Here is a 26,453-nt window from a genome sequence, read left to right as displayed (position 1 = left end):
CCTTTGTTTCGAGTGGGCACTTTTGGATCTTGTGCCTCCTTTACAGCTTCATTGTTTGACTAGTAAAATGGCGACTTGATAATCACTCCACCGTTGTAACTTATAAATAAATATTAAATAAATAATGGACTTATATAGCGCCATATCCGACTGCTCTATGGCGCTTTACAATACTGAGTTAAAAAGATAATGACTACAATTGATTAAAGACAAAATAATCAAGACAAACAATCACATAGAATCACAAAATATTTGAAAAGAAAGCTTTTTTAAAAAGGTAAGTCTTCAGACATTTCTTAAAAGCAGCCAAAGAAAAACCAGGCTATCTCATATGAATGGGCAGAGCATTCCACAACAATGGGGCAGCCACCGCGAAAGCTCTGTCACCATAAGACTTTTGAATAGACCTTGGGACAACCAGAAGAGACTGTTTGAATGACCTGAGACTACGACTGGGGATATACGGTTTTAGCAAATCACTAAGATAAGAAGGGGCTAAATTAATCAGAGATTTAAAAACCAACAACAAGATCTTAAAAACAATGCGATGCTCTACTGGTAACCAATGAAGCTCCGAAAGTAATGTTGAAGCATGACCAAATTTAGGACAACGCTTAACAAGACAAGCGGCACAGTTCTGTACAGACTGTAGCCTTTGAGTCTGGTATTTTGGTAGCCCGTATAAAAGGGCATTCCCAGTGTCTAACCTGCAAGTTATAAAAGCATGTATAAGCGCTATTGTAGACTCCTCTGACAAATAGCTCCTAATTTTGGCTATCCTCCTTAGATGATAAAAAGCCGATTTACATATAGCACCAATATGCTTCTCAAACGTTAGACCACTGTCGAAAACTACACCCAAATTACGAGCTGATGTTGATGAATGTACTACGGAACAACCAATTTTAAGAGAAGATAACACGGGACGAGGCCGATACTGAGAACTAATAACAAGTAGCTCCGATTTGTCGCCATTCAGCTTAAGCTTATTACAGCACATCCAGTTGACTATCTCACGAGCACAGGCTTCAACTGCCAAAGCCTCCGCATCACGACCCCGGGAGTCGAAGGACAAGTACAACTGGGTATCATCGGCATAAAAGTGATAACCCATGTTATACCTTCCAACAATATCCCCGAGTGGTGAAGTGTACAGTAAGTAGAGTATGGGACCTAAAACAGACCCCTGAGGAACCCCCCATACCAATGGGCGATGTTTAGACCACTCCCCCCTAATACCAACAAACTGGTAACGATTGCAAAGATAGGAGGTAAACCAAGAGAGCGCGGAGCCAGTGATACCGAACCGAGTAGCAAGCCTATTAAATAAAATAGTGTGGTCTACCGTGTCGAACGCAGCGGACAAATCTAAAGGTAATAAAATGACTGACTGATGATTTAAAAAATCCATTTTTTAGTTCAGACTGAACTCGTCACATTTAAACCCCGACTTTCATTAATAAGAACCTTATGTAGTCAGGGCGGTAATGCCGAGGAAGATTTCGTTTGAAAAATGAATTTTCAGTTAGAATTTCGGGAATGGATGGATATGTTTACCTTCTCTTACGACGCCACACCTTAAATTCAGCATAACGTATGTGCATAGCATTAATGGATACTTGAGTATTGGTCGTCGACGTTTAGTTCTCAGCCCACCCAAGTTTTTGGGATCTCACACTGTTTTTTCGCAGTAGAAGGCTAGGAAATTTACAAAAGTTTAAAACGCAGGTGCTAAGCTATTGTTTTGCCCGTAAGATCTTTTCTTTGAACGCGTCCTCGTTGCTTCGCTGTCGTGGTTTGCTTAAGGTTCCTGATACATCTCATGCCAGTTTATAAGGCTATGAGTGAAGCTATCGAAATATCATTTTGGACTCTGAGAAGAGCCATCTCAGTACTGTGCAGTTGTTCGTAAGCAGATTGGAAAACTTCATCAAGGTTATTTATCGTGATATAATCAATCAGCTGCAGAACGATAGCTCTCTCAGTAAGCTTTGAAATAAACATTGTATTAGAGATTGGTCTAAAATTAGCAAGAACCTCAAAATCTAGAACCGTTTTTTTTTTCAGCAATGGATTAAGCATAGCCAACTTGAAACAGTCAGGCTTCACAGCGGTGTTAATAGAGAGGTTGAAAATCTTGGTCATCACAGGCAAAAGCACTGACCAGCATTCCTTCAGAACAACAGCTGGAGCAGGATCAAGAGGACAAGACTTTACAGCAGAACCAGTAATCAGACTAGACACTTGAGCTTCAGTATACAGTAATATTCTTGAAATGCGAGAGCACGCAGCTTGCATGAGAGGGATCATCAAGATGTACCAGAGTACTTGAAGAACTGTCTAGTGAATTTCGCAAGCTAGTAATCTTCTCAGTAAAAAAGTCAGCAAATTTATTAGCCAGGTCATTGTCAGAACTCGATGTGGGATAGAGAGAATCAGATTTAGTGTGTAGTAACCTATCAACTGTCTGGAACAGAACCCTCTAATCATGCTTGGAATTCTTGATGATGTTGCCATAGAAAGAAACTTTTGCCGATTTAAGCAGGCTATTGACAGCATCGCACTGTTTCACATAGTTTTCGTGATCTCGTAAACTTGCCCTGGCTGCATGCAAATTGTTCCCCTGAGTGTCATAAGTTGGGACATTCCAACGCCTAACCTGCCATAAGAGTGGCTGCTTTAATTTTCGTATGGATTGAGTTGACCACCCATGATTTCCCCGTGCCGCCTTGGCCAGTACATGAGTAACCTGGCAACCTCTAAAAAAATTTCTGCTTGTTCTTCAGTGAAGCTCACTGCCATCCTAGCTATTGCTGTATCCCTTGCGGTGTGAAAAGTTTCTCAAGTTATCATGAACTAGGTAAGTATTTGTACAGCAATCGGAAGAAATACTAATTTTGAACTATATATGCCTCAGAATTAAACACGCAGACTAGAAGAAATCTTTTACAACCGAACTCGTATGAACGGAACTTAGAAAAACTAGCGAAAAAATGTTTATTTAGCCAAATTTTCTGTCATCACCAACACTTGACAAGTGCGGATGGTTTGTCGCGACTCGACAAATTTTGGTCGAAGCGGACAAATTTTCAAACGCACCGGCGACAAAATTTGTCCGGGTAAAACCTGGGCAAAATCGACTAAGGGGCCGACCATTTAACTTTTGAGGGGGGGGGGGGTGAGTGATTTCTGGTCATCAAGAAATTTTTTTCCTAGCAATCTGCTGGGCAGGATATTTTTTCCGTTCTAAATGCTCTTTTTTTTCTGTTACATTTGGGTGAATGCAATTTTTTTCTTCCAACAAGCGCTTGCAGGAAATTGTTTTTCAAAATCACCCACACCCCCCCCCCCAGCCCCCCTCAAGAGTTAAATGGTCGGCCCTAAATAAACAAAACCATGATAAACTTGTCGATCATTTGTCGTAAACGCTAACACCAGTGTGGTAATTGAGTTAAGTTCAGTTTTACCAAAAGATTGCAGTGATTGTCTTTGGCTGCGAAACTTGCAGGTTTTACAAATCTAGACAAATTAAGGTGAATCCTGGTAACTAGAGTTTATCCTCTGATTTTTTCTTAATTTTTTCATAATTTTTTCTATTATACAGTTGACTGGTGACACCGCACGCGTTAAAAAGCAAGTAGGCAAAACAGCGTTAAAACGACCGTTGGCAACGAAGTGGCTACGGAAAAAAGGTAAGGAGACTTCACATGTTTTATTCCCCGCTTTTATTATCCTTTTAAATTTTTTCTTATTTTTTTTAAATAATTTTTCCTTTTTTAACGGCCCTCACGTACGCTTGAAATTCGATCTCAATATGTTAGTTACCCTGCGAGCAGAGCCTTTTTAAGCCGTGCTCGAATCGAAAAGGGAAAACGGCTCTGCCGACATTCTGTTGTTGCTCGTTTGAACATGCGCGGCGGTTGCCTAGATTGACTGATCCTTTTCCAGGCCCCCTTGAACATGAAAAACAAAGGCGGGCGCACCAAAACAGGTTTGACTGGAGGCAAAACCGGCTTGCATGACTAGCCCGGAGTTTTGGACTTTCGGCATTTCAAAGCAACAACGGGATGTAGGCAGAGCCTTTTCTCTTGGAGGGTTAAAAAGAAAAGAAGAAGAAAAGAAGAAAAGGCTCTGCTCGCAGGGTATATGTTAGTTATTGCCGTTAATGAATTTTACACCCAAAGTCACACACAGTACGCTTGGGCCGCCTGTGATTTCGTCAAAGCCAAGCTGTGCGTAATGAAAACATGTCGATCGGGAGGGACCGGAAGAGAAACTATTCTCACACTCTCGTTTCAGTACGGCTACACGTAGGCTAACTACGTGTAGCCGTACCGAAACAGAAGAGCTAGAGAGCTCACCAAGTCTCTGATACTCAACCTTTTCACAAAATCATCTGCAGCATCAGACAGTTCTTTAACTTTGGCAGCATCAAAAACGTCCTCTACAACAAGATAACCGTCTCTCTCATACTGTTAATCAAAGACAAGTTGAGGGAAAATCAAAGTTTAAACTTAAGTTATTAAGGTAGTCCTGAGGTAAATCTGAGCGTTCAGATTGGTTCTAAGAACTTACTTCGTATTTTGCCGGCATATACGGACCGTTTCCACGGAAACGGTCCCAAGCCGTGTAATTTTGGTCGGTAAGGCTGACAAATTCAAAACATTCAAGTTAGGTCCGAGTATAAACTTCTTACTACTTGGAAATATTAGCCCTCAGTGGTTTTTTTGTGCGAACCTCGCTGTGCTCAGTCCCCCGAGTACGGCCCTCACGCTCGGTTAGTAGTTAGGTTGTGTGTTGCGTGACGTCTTAAGTTTCATCTCCATCCAGCCGCCATACCGAATATTTATGTAATACCTTTCCCTTAAACACAGGCCTTATGCACCTGAGCTTAAACAAGAGAGGAGGAAGTTATCTCTTCCCATAATTTAAGGCTAAGAACTGGCGAAATCCCACCTCCTTTCAAACCGGAATCTTTTAATTGTCTTTTCCTCGAATCTGGTGAGAAATGATCAATTGCATAGATCGCTTGCTAAATTTCGTTCAGAACCAGCTAATTTAGCCAGTGATAAACGCTTAAAAAGAGCCACTGACTCTCCTTTCGGTAATGTATGAAGTTAATGAAATCTATAATTGCACGAGAAGGTCATATTTCAAGTTATATATCGCTCTCTTGTCGATAAGCAATGTACACGAAAATGTCGTGGACATTTAAATGTCGTGTACATTTAAAATGTCGTTTACATTTAAATGTTGTGTACATTTAAGACCAAATTACATGTAATGAATGTAGAAAAAGCCTTATATTAACACAACAGTACCTTTAACTTTTGTTCTTCTGTGAGGCCTGAAGTCGTCATCGCACTGTTCAGTTTAATTTGATCAACTAGCAGCAGCCCTGGCCCCAACTACATGAGGTACCCACTCAATGAAACAGCGAGACAGAGAATGAATTAAAAGTCACGCTTCTCCGATTTTTGATTCAATCTAAAACTAGAGGGTCCCCCATACCCGGTCAGTCGCGGTCAGTAACGGTCAGTCACGTAAAAATATTTGGCCTTTTCACGCATCACGAAAAATATCCAAAACTCTTTCACGATCACGCGAAATTCAAGACAATCACATTGAATTACTATTTTACTTTTCTAGTCTTAACCAGTCTTACGCGACAAAAGATGATGTTATGTTGAAGAACCAGTAGTGGTCTGTTTTGCGACTTTTATCGATCCACGTAAAGTCCATCTCCTGTCAACACTTAGCCACAGTCGTTCGAGAACAATTACATTTTAAAGACAACGAAATAACCGGAAATTCATAACGCAAAACAAAATGGTTCACGAATCACGTTTAATTCAGCTCTTAATTTACGGGTCACATTTGAATAAAAAAAAAATCCGTTCACGTGAGACAAGGAAAGATCTTACCATCTTTAATCACGATTCACGAGAATAAAGAATCGCCCAATCACGCTTCTCGTAAAAAGTATAGGGGGCCTCAAGCTAATGATCAGCGTCACCGCTCGATCAATTATGACGAACGTTGAATGTCTTGAAAGTCTCGAGAGAATCTGTTGTAAAGTCATGGAATATGGAATCCTATATGTACACTTTCATACATATTTTTGTTTTCATAGGAACTTAGATTATTATGCACTGCGCATTTGATCTTATTCACATATTAGTTTGCGCAATGCATTATTACAATTATTATCTTAATAAATATTAAAGTATTCAAAGGTAGGCATGTCAGAAAGACATGGGCTAATCGTGGTAAATTTATTTGTAAAACAAGTAGTAATCAAGAATAAGTAAAGTGCGTTTGATCTCTGGAAAATTAATAGTTTTCGGCAGAAATTGTCAGGGAGAGTGTTATGTTTTCGGGCAGTGTCTAAACCAGTTGTACAGAGTTGTAAAGTTGAACACAGTGAGGTTTACTAGCTCAACATCTTGGTTATGGACTTGGTACAAGAGCGTTGGTAAAATCGAAAAGAATAACAAACTGTTATGGATCGTGGGAGTTCACTCTCGCATCAGAAATTTAGGCGAGTGGTCAGCCAGTCCAAGATGGCGCCCAAACCCCCAAATCGCTCAACATTCAGAAAAGAAATATTTCACCCACCAGGCAGGGCCAGGGGTTCGTGCCCGTGGGCAGAGATAGGAAAATCCGGACCGCATTTAGAACCAATCAGATTACCTGACTCGATACCGCGCCCTCTGAGGAAAAATATAATATGCGCACTCCTTACGTCGGAAGCGACAAAGCTGAGAATTTGGTTATATTCATAAGTGCGTAACGGATTATAGTTACCCTGGTAGCTATTGTTTCATTTGTCTGGTCACGATACGTGTTCGCTTAAGGAAAGAGCAAGATCAAGATGGATGACACAGCGAAACTTGGCTGCGAGCGGTAATTGACAATGGGTTTCTCTGAAACGTAAATATGAATTATGGAGGAGTTTTAGTCCCATTGTGCGATGGATACAAAAAACTTTTGATACCATGTGGAATTATATAAGTAGTTAGGTAACGCTTCTACGTGTGAGTACGGGTGGCAGTTGGCCCTTGCGCCTGAGAGATTCTCACGAGAGGGAATGTTGTTTGAATAAAAACGTCAACCTTATATTTGCAAAGTTGTGCTTCTTGGTGCAAAATAGTCCAGTTCCTGAACTCTCTCTTTAATTTCGTGCTGTATGATTGAACCTGAGCGAAACTGATCAATGAGGTAGCAGAGATATATCAGAAGGGTCTATAAAAATCGCCAACATCTATTTTCTCTTTTCTTTCTTTCTGTTTTTTCTTTTTTTTTTCTTCCGGTGCCCAAACACTTACATAACTACTGATACGTAAGGGGATTTGCAGGTTGAGACACCCAACTCTCCTTGAACAGGCTGCCGCGAAGAACGGACTACAGATTGGAGGGGGGCATTGGGGCCTTCTAGAAACAACAAAACCGTAGGAAAAAGTCATCCAAAGCCGAAAAACCGAAACAAAAATCGCTCAAAACCGAAAACCGCGTACCGTGAAAACTGTCAAAATCGATACATTTTTACATCCCAGTTATTAAAACCCTGATCTGATCGATCCGTTACAGTGGTGTCAAGTGGAGCATACAGAGTAAACTGCACTAATTTCATTACAGTATTTGTGAATGCCATGGACTTGGCATTCGCATCTTCTAGTGGGGGGCTTTAGGATTTTCGGTTTTGCGGTTTTGACTGGTTTTTGGATCGGTTTTTGGGCCAAAAAGGTTCGGTTTTTCGGTTTTGATGTTCAGAGCGGTTTGCGGATTTTACGTGTTCTTGCGTTCAGTTTTCGGTTTTCACGAAAACTCTGATGCGGTTTTCGGTTTTTCCTTTTTGACCCCTTTAAGGTGAAAATGTAGCAGTTTTGCCAGGCCGGTTTGCATGCGGTTTTCGGTTTTGCTACCTTTTTTCGTCGGTTTTTCGGTTTTGGAGGTTTTTTTCTCCGGTTTTTGCGGTTACCCGGAGACCCCAATGCCCCCCTCCTTCTAGTATCTGCTTAAATTATAGGCTTTCAGTCCAGCTGTTCTCTCGAGGACCTCGAGCGTGGTCTGTGTGGACTCAGCAGCTGGTAATGGAGCCTAGTTAACGTTAAATCAGAGAAATTCGCTCAAAATTGCGTTTAGCAGCTATTCGAGATCAATGGAGGCGCGTAATTGTCGTTCAGATCGAACCTAAATAGGTCAAATAGGAAAAACCGAAAACGGCATCGGATATCAAATCCGAAACCCGTTAGTATTTTTCGCGAAAATCGAGAACCAAATCTTAAAAACGGAAAACCCGCAAACCGCAATGAACATCAAAACCGAAGTTTTTTAGCACAAAAACCGAAAAACCGATCAAGAAAATAGCCAAAACCGCAAAACCGAAAATCCCAATGCCCCCCTCAGATTGTGATTAAATTTTATCGGCGGGACGGCAAGTGTGTAGGATCAAGTTATCAATAAAAAAGAGACTTAACGTAATACTGCAAGTGCTGATCTAACTGCGTACGAAAGTATAGAGAACTTAAAGCAGTGTTTCCTTCCTCCCCTATCCCTTTAATAGTCCTTTTTACTGTTGTGGGTTTGGTGGCCAAGCCTTTGAACAGGAGTGAGGCTAAGGGTGACCTTGTTATGATAGAGATGTTGCTGCTTTTCAAATGCAAATTTCTTTATTATCATGCTAACTAGATGCAGGTCTCTATCACAACATGGTCACCCTTAGCCTCACTCCTGTTCAAAGGCTTGGCCACCAAGCCCACAACAGACACCCCTGCCCAAAAAGAAATCAGTAAAGGAACTGAAAAAGAACTTAAGACCTATCTCGCTTACTCCCTGCATTTCTAAGGTCGCAGAAGGGTTTATTGTGGACGACTACGTCAAACCAGCAGTTATGAGTATCATTGACGGCAGCCAATACGGGGCAATACCAAATTCCTCCACGACTATGGCCTTAATTAGCATGTTACATAATTGGTCTATTAACACTGATAGAAATGACGCTACCGTAAGAACAATCTTATTTGATTATCGAAAAGCCTTTGATTTTATCGACCATGAAATTCTGATTACAAAAAATTGCGTACTAAGTGTAAATTGCCAGTTAGTATTACCAATTGGATAGTTGATTTTCTTTCTGATAGATTACAAAGAATTAAGCTGGCTACGGAGTGCTTTTCGGAGTGGGGATCTGTGCCCCCCGGTGTACCACAGGGCACAAAATGGGGCCCATGGTTATTTGTGCTTATGATAAATGACCTAGAAATCGCGTATCCACTATGGAAATACGTTGATGATACAACAGCCTCGGAGATGGTATCAAAAGAGAGTGAAAGTCACGCCAAAAATATAGCAGATTGTGTTATTGAGTGGTCACGAGAAAATAGAGTTCACTTGAATTCTGATAAGTGCTAAGAGCTTCGGATTTCATTTTCCAAAAGGCCCGGGTTCTTTGATCCCATAGTAATTGAAGGCAAAGAGTTGGAGGTAATTGATAGCGTAAAACTCCTGGGCCTTCATATAGCTAGCGATTTGACCTGGAACAGTCATACATTAGAAGTAATAAAAAAGGCCAGTAAGAGGTTGTATTTTTTAGTACAACTAAAGACAGCTAGGGTTCCCTTACAAGACCTAGTACTTTTCTACACATCATGTGTAAGATCTGTAACAGAGTACGCGATACCTGTCTTCTATAATGCGCTTCCGCAATATCTAAAGAATGAGCTTTTACGTATTGAGAAACGGTCAATTTCCATTATAACTGCGGGTGATTGCGCGGTTGCTAAAGAATTAGGAATACGACCTATCGACACGAATTTCTATGTCAGAAGCTTTTTAAAGGTTTCTTAGACAACCCTAGCCATAAGTTGAAGGCACTTCTTCCACCCATACTTAAACCCAGCTATAACTTCAAAAATAAGCGCCAATTTAATATGCCACGCCTTCGCACTTCCAGAACGATGAACACTTTAATGGCTAGATTTTTATCGATACGATATCCTTTACTTTTGTTACGGCACGCGTGATAAAGATAGTACTAATAATGATGATAATGATAATGTAGATACTCTTAATTAATTTACATTTATTTTAATTAATTTACATTTATAGCTAATATATTTTATTTAATTTATTATTATGTTATAATATTGTAAACTGCTGGTATAATAAGATGTGTAATTAGGTTTTTGAGTTTTAAATTTTAAATTTCAAATTTCTTGGATTGTAAAAATGTGTAATTCAGCCCTCGGGCTGCAAATGCTTTTGAGATTAAACTATCTATCTATCTACAACTGTAAAAAGGACAATTGATTAACCCTTTCATTCCCAGAAGAGACCAGGACAGAATGTCTTCTTACTAAATCAATACAATATCAAGCAGACAAGTGATGAGGATAAAGAAAAAAATCAATAAGGGGATAATTAGTTGAATTAATACCAGATTCTTCAAACTAACATCATAAGAATTGTATGGCAGACAGCAAGGAGAATTACTATTGAGATCTCGGGAGTGAAAGGTTAATGGGACACTGAATGACACCCAACTCACATCGAGAATGGTTTCAGTTAGGGGGGGAAGGGTGGGGGAAGGGGAAAAGGGGGGAAAGTAAAAGTGGGGTGTACGTTTGTATGTGATTTCCCGCCTAATTTTTTGGCAAAAAAAACTTAAAAAAGAGTTACGATGATAACATGCGATGGTGCAATAACCTGGTCGTTTCAAATTCTGATGTATTGATACGCTATATCAGGATCCTCGTGCGAGATATTCTGACCTCGGGCCCCCTGATTCGTAATAGACGGTGAGACGGTTAAGAGGTCATTGTTCATCCCGATATAATTCTTTCGAATCACTTCAGCTTAAAGCCTGGTCGTAATAATAATAATAAAAGTCTTTATTCCATCATACGATAAAACTACATATCTTATGTTACAATGAATTTGGAAAAACTACAGAAATCTACATACATATTATAAGTTAAAAAGTATGTCATTACAATAAATGGAGCTTAAATATCAACCTATTTACAAAGGTGTTCATAAAGCGCTGTGTATTAATTTTCGGGCGCGCGCAGCCTTTTTTCCTAAGATTGTGTACATATGTCTTTTGGACAGGAATGATGTCTTTCAGGGGGTGGTAATCCGTTGATTTTAGTTTCTTCAAAATGTTTCGGTCTTGTTTGTTTAAAAGGTTCTTGATAAAAACTGGAAATGAGATAAAACCGCGTTTATGAGGTTGTTGGTCTAATATTAGGTTGTTATTAGGTTGTTGGTCTAATATTATTATATTCCGCTCCTGTTTTCACTAAGTACGGGACGACAGAGTTTAGGGGGACAGGGAAGGGGTAGTTTTAGTCTCCCACTTTTTGCGAGGACGACTTTTCATTTTGTGTTAGCATGAGGTTAGTATGAAAAATAAATTTCAAAAGAATTTTCTTAGAGGGAGGGGGGATTGGCGACAGACCCACCTACAAACTCGTAGATCGTACCTCGGCGCTCGTTTTCAAGCCCCGTCAGTTGAAAAAAAAGGCTTTGCCGTCCCTGGGTTACTCATCAATCAAAACCGTATTTCATCGCTCGGCTATCCAAAATGATTTCCTGATCTTGATTATTTGCATGAAAGGAAGGGTCAGCTGTTTTATTTAATTTATTTATTAATTTATTATTTATCTTTTTTAAAGAACATAAGGTGTCTATAAGGGTTTCTCACGGTCGACTGGTCAGTTCCCTTTTCGATTAATTACGACTGGTCAGTTCCCTATTCGATTAATTATGTTTGTTCTTGGTTATCTAGAAATACTACCTCGCTTTTCAGTCGGTCAGACAAGTTTTTTCAGGCACAGTATGCGTAAATTTTAATCCTGTTGCCGGTATGTCCACTCTAACACGCAATTTTCATTCCTGTAAAAGCTTAACTATCGATGCTTAATTGCACCACAAGACGAGATAATTTTAAAGAAGCATTTTTTTTTTGTACGTATTATATCTTTAGAACATCGCGATAAACAGGAAGCGATCCCTTTTAGTCATTTTCCTCGGGGTGTCTCCCTCGGAGCGTTCGTTTCCGGCCGAGGGATTCAGCGATCTGGAGAGAGTTATCGTTTTAGACTGCTCATGCGTAATGAGATTTTCGTGATGTCACGATGTGACTCGGGAAGGTTCGCTATCAAACAGAAGGAAGAAAGATTTTTTTGGGACTTCCAACAAAGTTCGGTATTCTACAGCCATGGAGGACGAAATGATTGATTACGGCTTCGAGGAAGACAGTGTAAGAAAGAGATTGAAAGCTGCTTGGCAGGTTCTTCTCCTTTAACCCTTAACTTTTCGTTATGTTTGATTTGAAATATCATTTTCGCCTAGGTGATGGTTATCGATGGCGAAGACGAAAAATCAAGGGAGAAGGAAAGCGAAAGAAGCCGAGAAGTTTTCATTGAACAAAGTCAAGCCTGTGCTAAGCATTTCGAAAAATGGTCAGAAACCCAACAAGTCGAATTTGTCGAATTTTTACTCTCGAAAATGTGTCATTACCAACATGGACACATAAATTCGTATCTAAAGCCAATGCTACAGAGAGATTTTATAACCGCTCTGCCTGGTAAGTTGATTATATCTTTTTGTGCTTGGGCAGGGTCACTTTTGTCTTCGTGACAGGCCTAAGCGAGTACTACCACGTTGAACAAGGATGTATTCGAATTGGTTTCACCAAACGGAGAACATTCAGGCGATTCTAGACAATTCCATTGGGTTGTTTTCGAAGCACTGCTGTTGTATCATAGTTACTTACAAAACCGAAGTGTTGATTATAGAGTATTTACCATTTTTGTCGGGTCCTTTTGACAACAGTGAAGTAGTTTTTCGTCTTGTAAAGGAAATTTCCCAATATCGTGGGAAACCAATATCGGTGCTGTGGCGTATTTTGTGTCAAACTATATTCGACTAGCCATGTTTATAGCTTGCTTGTGCGCCTCACAATCTATTGGAAATTGTTTTCGCGATTTCTGGGGAATGTTTATACGAGATTTATCCCTGACGTACCCAAGAAATATTGCACCCAAAAAATTAAATGAATAGTTTTCACAGGTTAAGGATTTTGCTAAACACGACCTTGAAATCACGATATATATTTATTATATCCAAACTTTATTTTTCAACCGGTCGTGCACATCTCGTTGTTATCTAACTTGTTTTATGTTTTTCCCCAGTCAAGTGATAATAAATTAAAAGGGGTGGATTTAAGAAATTGGAGTAAATTACCCCAAGATTGCATCTTTAACTCCACACACTTCATTGTTTGATTTCAATTTTAGTTTTTCTCTTAATTGAATTCTCTTGTTTTGAAAAACATGAGCCATATTTATTTCTTGTTATTAGTTCTTTCAAGGTGTTCTGAACACAGGCATGTATTTGGCAATGTCTTTTATGCAAATCTAGTTTCTTTTTCCCTTTTCCATATTGAAAGTTACAGATTTACAGGAAGGTCGTCAAATTGAAATACATTATGACCTTACATAACTTTGTATAATTTGATTTATTAAAAATACTGGTCATTATCAAAACTGAGAGGGTGATAAGTTGCAGTTTCGAGGTAAAAAGCTTTTCTCTCATTTCTGCCACACAGCTAAAGGTTTGGACCATATAGCCGAAAAGATTTTGTCTTACTTGGATGCAGAGTCCTTGTGTGCAGCAGAACGGGTTTGCAAGGAGTGGTACAGAGTGATTTCAGATGGTATGCTATGGAAAAAACTCATTGAAAGGAAAGTGCGAACTGATCCTTTGTGGAGAGGATTGTCAGAAAGAAGGGGATGGTATGTAAGATTTAATAATTTAATAAAGCCCCACCAGTTGCTGAGCTTTAATCCACATCTTGTGTGAATAAAGGTTTTAACTTGCTTACACCTAGCAATCTAAAGAATGATTGGTTACCTACTGATTCCATTTGGGACATGAGGTTTAGGAGTTACATATAGGCTACTAGGATTGTAGCTAAGTGTATATATAGTCTGCTTGTCAAGATTACAATGAGCTAGCTCAAGGAGTGATCCTGAATCAAATTACATACATGTACCCATTATTTGCTTCCCCTTCTCAGCAAGGCCTTTTTTTTTTTTTTCCAAACATTACGGAGATGGGTTTCAGCATCCAACAGCTGTGCATGCATCACCTTGTTTGTTCCTCTTAACCAAGTAATTGCTGGGTAAAATAGAGGCAGCCAGTGCTTTCAATAAGACCTAGCACCTGCTGGAGCTCCGGCTGGTATTCTGTTGGGAATTGCCAGGTATATTTCACTGCACTTAAGTCAAAAAAAGAAAATGGAAAATAGTAATTAATATATTATTGGACTGTTCACCTCATTTAGATGGTTTCTCTCGTTAGAATAGTAAGAAAAACGTTACAATCAATGGTTATCTGTCTGTTTGATTCATTCATTCATTCACTGACGGTTTTTTGTTGTTCGATGTAACCCAAGCCATTTACTTCTCTATGTGTCACGTGCTTTTGCATAAATTAAATTCATCAAGTGCATAGTAGAAATACACGCCACATCGTCAGTTACTGAAATAACTTTAAAATAACTGTGCTGTACTAGATTGATCAAATAATTTCCGACAAATGAAACGAAGATTGTTACTTCTCAAGTATTACTTATTAATCAAACTTGAAAATCAATTTGTCATTTTTGTCAATAAATTCACACGTGCAAGTCAAATTTGGAACTTTTCTGCAAATTAATTTTGTCATGCTCATATTAAAACACTTCTCTGAGGCTTAACTACAAAGAAAGAAACAAAAACAGCCACTGTACACTTGGAGTCTAATCTTTTGTTAAGATAAATACTACATTTGCTCTTAGAAGTGATAAAGTTACTATTTTATTTCGTATAAAAACTGACACCGTAGCCGCTTTGTCTGTGTATCATGCAATAGGTTTGCGTGTTAACAAATGGAAGATATTTCATTTTATTATCTGTCTATGTAAAAAGTTAGCATGATTTTATGTAACCCTTTTCATCAAATCTTTGTGTAGAAGTTTCACAAACTATGTGTAACATGACATAAGTTTACGTATATGAGCACGATCCTTCGCAGTAAAGCACTATTTGAGCAATAGTGAAAATCAGACCTGAAAAAAATTTCAGGCCTGTACGGGATTCGAACCACTGACCTCTGCGATACTAGTGCAGCGCTCTACCAATTGAGCTAACAAGCCAACCGCAGTTCACACATATGTTTCATATGTTTGTTGTTGTTTGATTTATCATCTACGGGTTTATGTCGAATTAATTTGATGGCCTGCTCCCAGTTGGCTTGTTAGCTCAATTGGTAGAGCGCTGCACTAGTATCGCAGAGGTCAGTGGTTCGAATCCCGTACAGGCCTGAAATTTTTTTTTTCAGGTCTGATTTTCACTATTGCTCAAATAGTGCTTTACTGCGAAGGATCGTGCTCATATACGTCTCATAACCGCAGTTCACACATATGTTTCATATGTTTGTTGTTGTATGACATAAGTTTGTTGTCTGTCTTAACACTGTAATTCTTACTGGTGAAATTCTATTATTTAAAAGTTTTGATTGCCGACTTAAACAGAAAATAAACTCCGTCATGGCCTCATGTGTTTCACTGACAACACAATGACGATTTCTCCGTGGTTTACATATTACTTATTTTCCTCGAAAAAGGTAAAACAACCTTTATAAAGATCACAGTTTGTAAACTTTCTCTCTGGAGAGAAATTGTTCTGGGCTTCTCAAATTACTCTTGAGTGGGTGCTGTACCAAGGTAGTTACCTATTTCAAATCTTATTGAAAGCACTGGGTGGCACACCTGTATCCCAGCTGGCAACCCTGAGCCACAGCAGTAGGAGGCATGTGTTGTCACTTTGCTTCAAAGATGTCTCCTCAGCAAAGTGTGTACAGGAGACATCTTGTACACTCAAGTCTCCTCTTCAGGAGAAACTTTAGCAATCAAAATGTATCACTATTTGTTTCAATATGCTCACCTGGAATCAGTTTCAATGCGTTAGATGTGGTATCACTTTCTGTTTGTTTGTTAGAAGACTTACAGTTTTGATGTGTGTCCTTAGGGGCCAGTATTTATTCAAAGCCCAAGTACCAGAGCTTCCTGACAATGCTTCCTTTAGAAGACTGTATCCAAAAGTTATTGAAGAACTTGAGGTAATTGTTACATAAAATGTGATTAAGTAATTCAACTGACAATTAAATTTGAGCATAAAACTTCAGGTAGCTCTGAAATGATTTGGATATGTGTAATGTTGAAGTTCAATTTTGACACATTGATACTACCACACATTTTTATGCCACCCTTTTAAACTGATTTCTGAGCATGTTCAAATTTTCCAGCATGTAACATTACTATCAATAGTAACACTACATGCTCCAAGAAGTACCCTCAATTCTAGCTCTCTGTGCATATAACAAGGCTGTGGTCTAGCAGTGCCTGGTCGCCCCTGGCGCCTTACTTTTGCTCTTGGGCGACTCAGACAAGAATTTTAGTTTTTTCATACAAAGCATATGCTGGGCACCCTGGATTTCACAATTTCAGAGCACTGGGCTCCATTCAATTTTCTTTAGAGCACTGCCTTGATATAACTTGAAAACAAGCACCTTTTATTTTAATGCCCACATTACTTATTGTTAATGGTAATCATTATCTCACAATTCATCTTTATACATGCTGTATTTATTCATCTATAAGCCGAGCAATTTTTTCACAAAACTTTACCAAAATCTCGAAAATTTGAGCTAGAGAAGGGTTCTCGGCTTACAGCCGAGTGTTTTTCCAAACGTGATTTTTTCGAAACAGCAAATTCAAAGGAAACAGATATATTTGTCTATAAGCCAAGATATTGCATGCAGAAGTAACTAACAAAACAAGTTGCAGTTGGTCATTGACTTTATTTATGTGGTTGTTTCCAAAGGAGTAGTTTGTTGTTTTCGGCGCGTAGTAAATATGGCTTACTGTTTGTCCTCAATGTTGGCGTGGAATTTGTCGTCCATCTCCTCCTTAGCCACTAGTTCTGCTGTTTATTCCGAGTAGATTCCTTGATCTTCTGTGCCATCTAGAGCGATAGAGACTCCTCTGGTTTTGAACGAGTGTATGGATCTTGCAAAAGTGTTTTAAAAATTTTGAAACTGACCAATCAGAATTGCCCAGTCCCACAATTGGTAAACAAACTCATCATGTGTTATGGTGTTGAAATTTGCAATCACCTAAAAAGAAAACTTACCTTGGCTTCTCTGCTCTGTAAACCAGTCAAGTAATCTCTCATCCAGCCGCAGATATTTTGGAGTGTAACGGCCCATCGTCGTGCATTTCGCTGACATCTCAAGCTCTCCATTAAAGAGGTTCTCTTGATCTTTCCTCTAGCGACTCACTGATGACTTATTCTCTGGTTATCTTGGAATTGTTTTCGACGGCAATACTGCATTGAAAGTCTTTTCTGTTTTGAAACTTTTGTGTTCATTTCAGTTTGTTCGAGAATGGAATTCTCCGAATATGGTCTTGGCTTATAGCCAAGTATTTTCAATTTACATGTTTTAAGAACCTTCCCAATTAAAAACGGACTGAAGTTTAGGGTCTCTGCTTATAGCCGAGTTCGGCTTATAGACGAATAAGTACGGTAGTTTTAGAATAATTTGCATATTGTTTCAAAGCCATCCTAAATTGTCAAAAATTGAGAAAAGAAACATACCATTTTGAACTAACTCAAATCATTGTTCTGGAATCTTCAGCATAACATTTGTCTTTTATTTATTCTAGACAATCGACACAAATTGGCGTTGTGGTAGTCATGTTCTTCACCGCATTCTGTGCCACAGTGAGAATAGCAAAGGTGTCTATTGTCTGCAATATGATGACCAGAAAATAGTTAGTGGACTTCGAGATAATACAATTAAGGTATGCAAATTGAGGGCCGATGTTTTAGTTGATAGATGGTACCTCACAGTAACTTTGTATCCTTATTGTTACTTAATATTTAATGATTTACTTGCCATTTGATTTTTAAATAACAGTCAATTCAACAAAGCCATTCCCTTGTTAAAATGTTCATGAAATTAAAATAGTGATGAAGGGAGAAATTAATTTATCAATATCCACTGGAAATTAAAGTGGTGATGTACCTTTCTCACTTTGTAGATATGGGATAAAAACACATTAGAATGTGTCAAAGTTCTTACAGGTCACACTGGATCTGTACTGTGTCTTCAGTATGATGAGAATGTCATAGTCACAGGATCAAGTGATTCCACAGTAAGGTATGTCATGACACCCACCCAGTCTAGTTAGAATTCAAGGGAAGTTACATGCATGCATATGCTCTTCTTACTTTGTCTAACATTATTTGGAAAAGGGAGGTTTGAAACTTGAAATCTTTTATGGTGACTACTTGCATGTAAGGTTAATAACAGTCAAAGTTAGTTTCTTATTATATAATATTGTCATACTGGAAGGTCAGGTAAGGAGTTTTGTAGTAGCGAAATATGTAGACTTTAAATTAGTTCAGGCAGAAAAAGTGATGATATGTTCATGTGGAGAGAGCTGATGGGATGTATACCTGATTCTCTTGCCATTTTCAGAGAATTAGGTTAATCGATAGAATAATTTCATTTATTCAAAAATCATCTACATGTAATTAGAGAATTGTTGAAGGAGCATCATGGTTAAAAGCTGAACTGAATAAGAAATGCCATAAAAGTAGGAGAATTGAGATGCTTGAATGGCTGTTGACTTATTAGAGAAATCTTTGGGTAAAGTCATTTAATAATTGGAAACCACCAAAGTAGCATGGATAGTTGTAGAATCTGAAACAGGGGCAGTAAAACAGAGTGACAGCACAATTATAATCATTGAATGATTTTTTGCTTAAATGATGCATGCTGGTCACAGTTTTTGTAAAGCTCAAGTGGTGAAATTAGTGATTATGACCCCTTATCTTGCTGTCATCTTTCTGAGCTGGCACATGCAGCATATCTGTATATATTCATATAGTTCTGTTGTTTAATATGCAGGGTATGGAATGTCCACACTGGAGAAATGTTGAACACCTTAATCCATCACTGTGAAGCTGTGCTTCATCTTCGATTCCAAGAAGGCATGATGGTGACCTGTTCAAAGGTACTGTAATGAAATTATCAGTGATTGCCATCATAGAATGAAGAAACACTCCCCACTATCCCAATGGAGTGTTTTCACTCACGCGACTCGTTTCCAAGCAACCTTACCATCCACCATATTGGTGCCCCATGAAAGAAAGGGTAAGCTGGTCATTTCTTGGGTAGCAGGGATGGTACAGTGGTGAGAGCACCTGCCTCTCTCCGCTGTGGCCTGAGTTTGATTCCCGCACCTGGCATCACATGTGGGTTGAGTTTGTTGTTGGTTGTTGTCCTTGCTTGGAGGGTTTTTCTCCGGGTCCCCTGGTTTTCCTTGCTCTGCAAAAACCAACATTCCAAATTCCAATTTGATCTGGAAACAGTGGACAAGAAGAGCCACCCAGTACAAGAGATTCAAGGATAATTGCATATTTAGACATCTGGGGGGTTTACCTTCCCCCAGAGACATCTCTTGTAATGAAAATCACCAGAGACTCTATCAGCAAAGGGACACCAGTACAGTGGTGGCTAGTTTTTGCAGGAAAATTTCAATAGCTGTGACATCACTTAAAAATACTATAGAAACACCCACCCCATGACCAAAATAGCATTAGCTCGATGAAGCACCCTCCTTTTAACCATAGTCATTTAAAACAAACCCTTATCTACCTAGGGTAACACTGAACAGTTACAAACTGATTATCTTGTGACCCTCACATTAAGCAAATTGGGAATAAACAAGTCATTGTAAATTGATGTAAACTTATAGTGTTTAAGAACCCTGACTTGCAGGTGGCAGACTAGTGGGCTACATACAAAGTGTAGCCAAGGAGTTGAACTCAGGGAAACCAAAACCAAATGCAGCAAGTATTCTTGCAAGCATTAAACACTCTCTCTACCTTTGGCTTTGGCTCATATTGTAAACGAATGTCCAGGTGCTTCTTCAAGAACATGTGGCATGTGCACATGATGTAAATACATTGTATTATTATTATTATTTTTTTTTTTTTTTGAATGAGCCACTTGTGATAAGACCATGTTGTGAAACTGAACAAACATTTTCAGTTTGGTCAGTAAAGCACTTTTTGCGTAAGTATTATAAAGAAAACACACAACAACACAGGTAATAGTTGCTTATCTCTGGTGGGGAAATTATTCTGATCTGTGCAATGTTTGCTTTAAACTGAAAACATTTCATGGTGATCTTGATAGGATCGCTCCATAGCAGTGTGGGATATGCAGTCTCCCACTGACATAAACTTGAGAAGAGTTTTGGTTGGTCACAGAGCAGCTGTGAATGTGGTGGACTTTGATGATAAGTACATTGTGTCTGCATCTGGAGATAGAACAATAAAGGTATTAGTGAAACTATTTCTAGTGTTGACCATTTAAAAATTTGTTGTCTGGTGGAAGGTCTGGTCTAAGAAGGTCCTTTTAAAAAGGCTGCTGTGGTAGACTCAGCAGGAATGTTTTTCTTTCTTTTTTTTTTAGCTTGGGCAACTGTCTTATACAGTACTTCTTAACTCAGCAAATTCCCTTTATTTTTCCACTATGCATATTGCTACATGTTACTTTGTTAACTTAAGGTTGTTCCTCAGAAAAAATATCCAATAATTTTTTTTTAACTTTCCCTAAATGTTCCCTACCAATATCTGTTGCAAAAAATGTAATAAAAAAGATAAGTCACTGCACTTACTTAAGAGATATGATGGGTCAATCTGAAGTTATCAACAATTTACAATACTTCCAAGATATTCATTTGTGCTTGAGGAAGTACATGTAGATCAATTTGTTTTCTTGACAAAGAGACTTTCTCAAACCTTGGTGACTAATGAATTTGTATAAGTATTTTGATTACCTAGACTTAATTTGAACTACTTACTGTATAAAGATGTGACCTGGGTATCAGAGAACTGTTGGGTAACTCTTAAGGATAAAATTGACGTTCTTTTTGTGCTCACAGTATTAATTTTGCTGCAGGTTTGGAGCACCTCCACTTGTGAATTTGTGAGAACCTTGAATGGACATAAACGTGGCATAGCATGTCTACAATATCGTGATCGTTTGGTTGTTAGTGGGTCTTCAGATAATACCATAAGGTGATTAAGAAGTTGATTAGGTTTTATTATTATTATTATTATTGATTATTATTATTGTTATTATTATTATAATAAGCCAATCTCAAGCAGCATTTGTAAATTGCCTATATGTAGTGAGATTTACAATTGTACATTTAAAAACACAAATAAAGTTTCCATTATTATTATTATTATTATTATTATTATTATTATTATTATTATTATTATTATTAATGTTTTAACATTTCATATGATGGTATGATGGTCAGAGGCCTTTTGATAGACCAAATAAAAAATAACATAACTCATTGTGTATTTCTTGTGTCTGGCAAATCTGACATCAATTTATTCTTTACAACAGATTATGGGACATTGAATGTGGAGCCTGTCTTAGAGTCCTAGAGGGCCATGAGGAATTAGTCAGGTAATAAAGTTTCTCTGTAGAATTTTGTCTTAAAACCAGTCCATAATCTTTTAAGGACTGGTAAAGAAGAAGTGTTTAAAGAAGTGATTAACTTGTAACTTCTCTGTACAATATTCATACATTATCCATCAAGTAATGAAATTACTCAAACTTATTAGGCAGAAGGGAGAATTAACAATTGCATCTTAGGATTTGAAGGGTTAACCAAACAACAAAGTTCGATGGAAAGAATGGACTAAATTTTGTCATATTAAATGTTTTGTTTTCAGGTGTATCCGGTTTGACAACAAAAGGATAGTCAGTGGAGCTTATGATGGGTAGGTAACTGTTCCTATCTCTAACTTCAGAAACAAGGAAAACGAGAAGTATTTAGGCCCTGTCCTCGGTATACCAGATGAAATACAACAAAGGTTCTCCATTCACCCTCGAAAAGGATAAAATGTTTATCATCCACATTGTGTCTGATAAAATGAAGAAGTAACAAGTATCTTTGGCAGAAATGCTTTACATAATGGAGGTCAGGAAGGGTTGAAAAGCTTTGTTATCAGTCTGCATTTATGTGGAGGGTTTGCTTAACTGTATTCATTACATTACAGTTAGAAATTGCAGTTTTTAATGGTTTTTTAAAGCTCTTTTTTTAGTGGAGAATTAATCTACATCAGGCATTTAGTTGGATATTGAAATGGACATGCTTGATTGTTCTAATGGAGGAAAAAGTGAAGAGTCTTGACACTCCTGTACTCAAAGTGTTGTTTTATCAGTCATGAAATACCCAGTCTATTTCCATTAACAGGAAAATCAAAGTTTGGGATCTTCAAGCTGCTTTAGATCCAAGGGCCCCAGCTGGAACACTGTGTCTCAGAACTCTTGTTGTAAGTCACCGTATTATGTTATCAATACATCTTGCACCTTGTCTTGTATCCAGATACGGCATTTCAGCATATAATCAACACTTTCACCTCAGACTCCATGCTATTATGGACACTCTGCTTTTATGGACAGATAATTGTTAAATCCCTGGTCAAAACGACATAGAAATTTATGGAGATGATGCAGGCCATTAATGAATTGCAGATTACTTTTAGAGATGATGCAGGCCATTAACGAATTGCAGATCACTTTTATGTGGTCTGTAACTAACTTTTTTACCCTTCCAAAAAATTGATGTGTTGAATGACTAATTTGCTTTCAGTTGTCGAAGGGTGTTAAAGTTTGAACAGTATATTAAACCATTTTGCATCCATTTTGTATCACATGAGAGTAAATTTGAACTAAAAATTAGAAGAAATTAGTTATCAGTGTTGAAGTATACACAGTACATTACAGTTCACAACCAAAAATAAACCCAGTGTTTCTATCTGGTCGTGCTGTGTAGATTTTGTTGGTACAGACATCAAATGGTGGTCTGGAACATGGCAGCTCCTTCGAGAGATAGCTGTATTTAACTCTGTTCAATTTTCTCAACAGGAGCACAATGGAAGAGTATTCAGACTTCAGTTCGATGATTTCCAGATAGTCAGCAGTTCCCATGATGATACGATACTCATGTGGGATTTCCTTAATTACACTCCAGACCAAAATGGAAAAACAACTGTCACCCCTTTAAGATGACCGGCTTATACATGTAAGCTACCCCTAGCCCTTTGTTTATCATATATTTGTACAAAAATTGGAAACCCTTGATGATAAAGATAGTTGTAAATAATTTATGGCACAGTAGTCCAATCACGTAATGGTGCTTATGCTAACGCTTGTAGAGAGTCACATAAGGGTAAATCTTCATGAAAAGCTTAATAGTGGCATGTTGCTAATACTGTTTAGTTCACTGTTTCAATTAAGGGAATAATGCCCATTGGGCTGCATGTACAGGTAGAATATAACAGTTTATAAATTATTCTAGTAACTGATTTTAGAAGAGTGCTGTGTCACTTGATACTTTCAGTTTGATAAACTGGCATTGCTGGGCAAGGTCAATCACATGCTGCCAGGTCTGTTGTAAACTATTCTGATTTTCAATAATCAATTCAGGGCTTCAGTGGCCTATCTATAATATTTCCATCTCCCCACCATAATTTCCTATGCTCAAGTATTTCATTGTTAGATATAGGCATGAGCTATTGTAATTTTCGTGTTCATTTTTTTACCTCAGTTGACAGAGACCTTTAAGCTACGTGGGAATTGTCTTCCTAAAAAACACCTGTGATATGTTAAACAACTTTTTTTCTCTTTCCTTGCCCTCATAAAATGAATTGGACCTCCTGCTGTAACACTCTCGAAACTTCCAAAATCACTGAGTTTGCCCCCTGACACACTGACCTGTAGACACTTTGGTTAATTGTCTTTGTGAAATGTTCCATGGAAATGAGAACATTTGAAAAGGAATGTATTTTTGCAGAATACTGTTACACATTGTAACATAATTATAAGCTAGGTGAAACATTTAAGCCTATAATTACTTAGTAAGCATTGTACGTGAACAAACTGTACATCACAAGTTTCTGTTGTGGCTAGTGTGAAAATTAGTGACTAATGATGTTTTGAAATTTTTTTCTTGGCTTATCTTCGTATTCTTTACTGTGACAAATTTTAAAAATATTTAAATTTTATGGGTAAAGTAGTGTTTGTTCTTACATTTGGTTATCTTGTTGTTTTTGTGGTGATAAGTTCTAAACTTTAATTTATTTATCTCTCCAGGCAGAAAGCTCACCTCTTGTCTCATTGGTGTACTTCCAAACAAATAGTTTTTGCTGTTACTTTTGTAGAATTGACAACAGATGAAAGTTCTGTGTTAAAAGTATCGAATGATAATTTTTTTCCTGCCATTTTTCTTATTTCTATTCAAAAGTATGATAAATAACAGTGGTGAGCTTTCTTGTGAGTTGGTTCTAACTTAGCTGAAAAATCTTTAGTCTTAGGTAGATTAAAGTCAATCGTTGAAACAAGTACATGTGATAATTATCTTTAAAGTTCAATTTCATTAAGATTATGTAATAAACTTTGCTGTATGGTAATTTTGAGTGCTTGTTCTAACGTGTGTTGTACATAATACGTGCATGCTGTCGTTTCAAATTTTTGTATCTCTTGGTTTAGTATACCAAAACTGTATATTAAATTTTGTTTCATGACTTTATTTGCCTGCTAGTTTGGTCAGAGTCTCAGCTGGGACACAGCCTTTAAGGAGGCTGTTGTGGATGTCATTCAAGCTGAAAAACATAGGGTTGTTCCACCTCATTTTTGAAAGCTCTTAGCTTTGTCCCTCGCCCACCACCTCAAAGAGACCTTTACAGTTCCTCTGCGTTCTGCGGTAATGTCATTCTGATTGTGCAAACTTAAGATATACTAGAACTCATTGATGATAGCTTGTGTGTTCTTCTCGTAGTTCTGAGTGGGAGGGCTACTATAAAGAGCAGCGGAGCCATTTTCTAGCACCTTCATTTGCTCTGCTTTGAAACACCAATCGTTGAAAGTAACAATTGTTGGACTATCTTTGGATCCGAGAGTGCCGCTTAAAAAGAGTTCTTTTTTTTTTAATCCTGGTTATTGATTACTTCACCAATCAAGAATCATCTGAATTTGAATACATAACATTCTGCGTACACTATACCTTTTCAGGAAGAAGCGAGAGACTCGCGACTGCCTTCGAAGACATAAATGTTGCCATGGCAGCCTAACCTTGCTTCGTAATAATCATGATTCAAAATGACTCAGTCAGGTCATTGGGAATCCTCACTCGAGCCATAAGACACTACTTTCGCATTTTATTGAACTACATCAAAATAGGCATCCGTGTCATCCACAAGTTTATACACCCTTCCTCTTAACTTCAGTCCTGAGTGTCTTAACATTTGGATGTATTTTCGAGTTTTTATCACAATATGCCACCGACAAGAAATTCTTAGAACACACTTTATGTCCTTGATATCCACCATTTCAATGAGTGCCTCCACGATTTCCATAACCCTGAAATCTGGTAAAATTCTCTGCCTGTTGTAGTACTCTAAAGCGAAGAAAAAGCACACTGCATCCTCTCTGTCTGTCGTGATCTCGCCGTTATTTAGCTTCTTTTTCATCGCAATATTGTCTTTCGAAGGAAAATGATCATCAGAAGTGTTAAGTGCGATGTCTTTCCTACTCACAATATACATTTCATCATGGATTTTGTCGAATCTCGAGAAGAATGGATAATTAAACAAACCCTGTACATTCCTGTGTGTTGTGTTTACATTGTCGTCAACTTCGACAATGCTACGATTAGCACCAACTTGTCTCTGATAATCAGACAGGTGTAGCTGTGTGTCGGAGTGGTTTTCTTCTTGAAAGGAGTGTTCATATTGTTTGGATCGGTCCCTGAAGTTTTCTGAAAGTTTAATTTGAGAATCAATGCCTGCACTGGACGTTTCCGTCTGCGTCCCAGTTGAACATATTTTGGATACTTCCGAAGGTAAAGCTCCTCCAGATTTGTCTCCGGAAATTTCGAATCCTCCCAGATCTTCCTCAACGGACTCTTTCTCCTTGAAATTTGTCTCTGTTTTGACCCTTGACTTTGTTTTCATCCTCTTCCGTCTCTTGGACAAATGTTTCCCCTTTTTCGAGTTTTCCCGGGAACTTTCTTCGTCTAAGAAAGGCCGAAGGCCTAAAATGCCACTCGGAAGATCAACGTCGCAGACCCCAAGTTCCTCAGCCTCTTTCAAATACACATCAGGAAAACATCCTACACAGCCGACTCCCGTACACAAAATCCTTCCCTCTGAAGTTTTGTGAGTTTCAACGCCCGTTGCCCAGCGATTCGCCGTCACGAAACCAGCCATCTTTCAGTTGTATTGTCACAGGGAGGGGGAGGGTGG

At 38.2% G+C, this 26,453-nt stretch overlaps 3 protein-coding genes and 1 pseudogene across 5 annotated transcripts in view; 2 read left to right on the top strand and 2 right to left on the bottom strand.

Annotated features, from left to right (window-relative positions):
• The window catches only part of LOC111331794 (uncharacterized), a 14,597-nt gene extending 9,098 nt beyond the window's left edge, over window positions 1–5,499 (bottom strand). The window contains exons 1-2 of one of the 3 annotated variants that reach the window (XM_022936980.2): window positions 5,322–5,499; window positions 4,381–4,472 (exon numbers count right to left, since the gene is read on the bottom strand). In XM_022936980.2, the coding sequence (XP_022792715.2) occupies window positions 4,381–4,472; window positions 5,322–5,360 (131 nt within the window). In that variant the 5' untranslated portion in view covers window positions 5,361–5,499. Of the gene's footprint in view, window positions 1–4,380; window positions 4,473–4,956; window positions 4,977–5,321 lie in introns of those variants that run through there. The other 2 variants (XM_088749340.1, XM_022936981.2) reach the window with 2 other exon arrangements.
• A 3,747-nt stretch (window positions 5,500–9,246) lies between these two features.
• LOC148742083 (uncharacterized) lies at window positions 9,247–10,025 on the top strand (annotated as a pseudogene).
• Window positions 10,026–12,109: 2,084 nt separating this feature from the next.
• On the top strand, window positions 12,110–23,526 carry LOC111331780 (F-box/WD repeat-containing protein 1A). Its single transcript, XM_022936954.2, has 13 exons — window positions 12,110–12,265; window positions 12,358–12,592; window positions 13,616–13,802; window positions 16,080–16,170; window positions 17,777–17,914; window positions 18,155–18,273; window positions 19,027–19,132; window positions 20,320–20,463; window positions 21,088–21,206; window positions 21,547–21,609; window positions 21,879–21,926; window positions 22,403–22,481; window positions 23,077–23,526. Exons 1-13 carry the CDS (start codon window positions 12,224–12,226, stop codon window positions 23,218–23,220), a joined length of 1,515 nt encoding a protein of 504 aa, XP_022792689.1. The 5' UTR covers window positions 12,110–12,223; the 3' UTR covers window positions 23,221–23,526.
• A 1,813-nt stretch (window positions 23,527–25,339) lies between these two features.
• LOC111331781 (uncharacterized) lies at window positions 25,340–26,444 on the bottom strand. Its single transcript, XM_022936955.2, has one exon. It carries the CDS (start codon window positions 26,415–26,417, stop codon window positions 25,368–25,370), a length of 1,050 nt encoding a protein of 349 aa, XP_022792690.1. The 5' UTR covers window positions 26,418–26,444; the 3' UTR covers window positions 25,340–25,367.
• Between the last annotated feature and the right edge of the window lie 9 nt (window positions 26,445–26,453).

This window comes from Stylophora pistillata, chromosome 1, assembly GCF_964205215.1.
Source record: "Stylophora pistillata chromosome 1, jaStyPist1.2, whole genome shotgun sequence".
NCBI lineage: Eukaryota > Metazoa > Cnidaria > Anthozoa > Scleractinia > Pocilloporidae > Stylophora > Stylophora pistillata.
The sequence above is the reverse complement of the archived record's forward strand: the minus strand, read 5'-3'. Positions and strand labels throughout refer to the sequence as shown.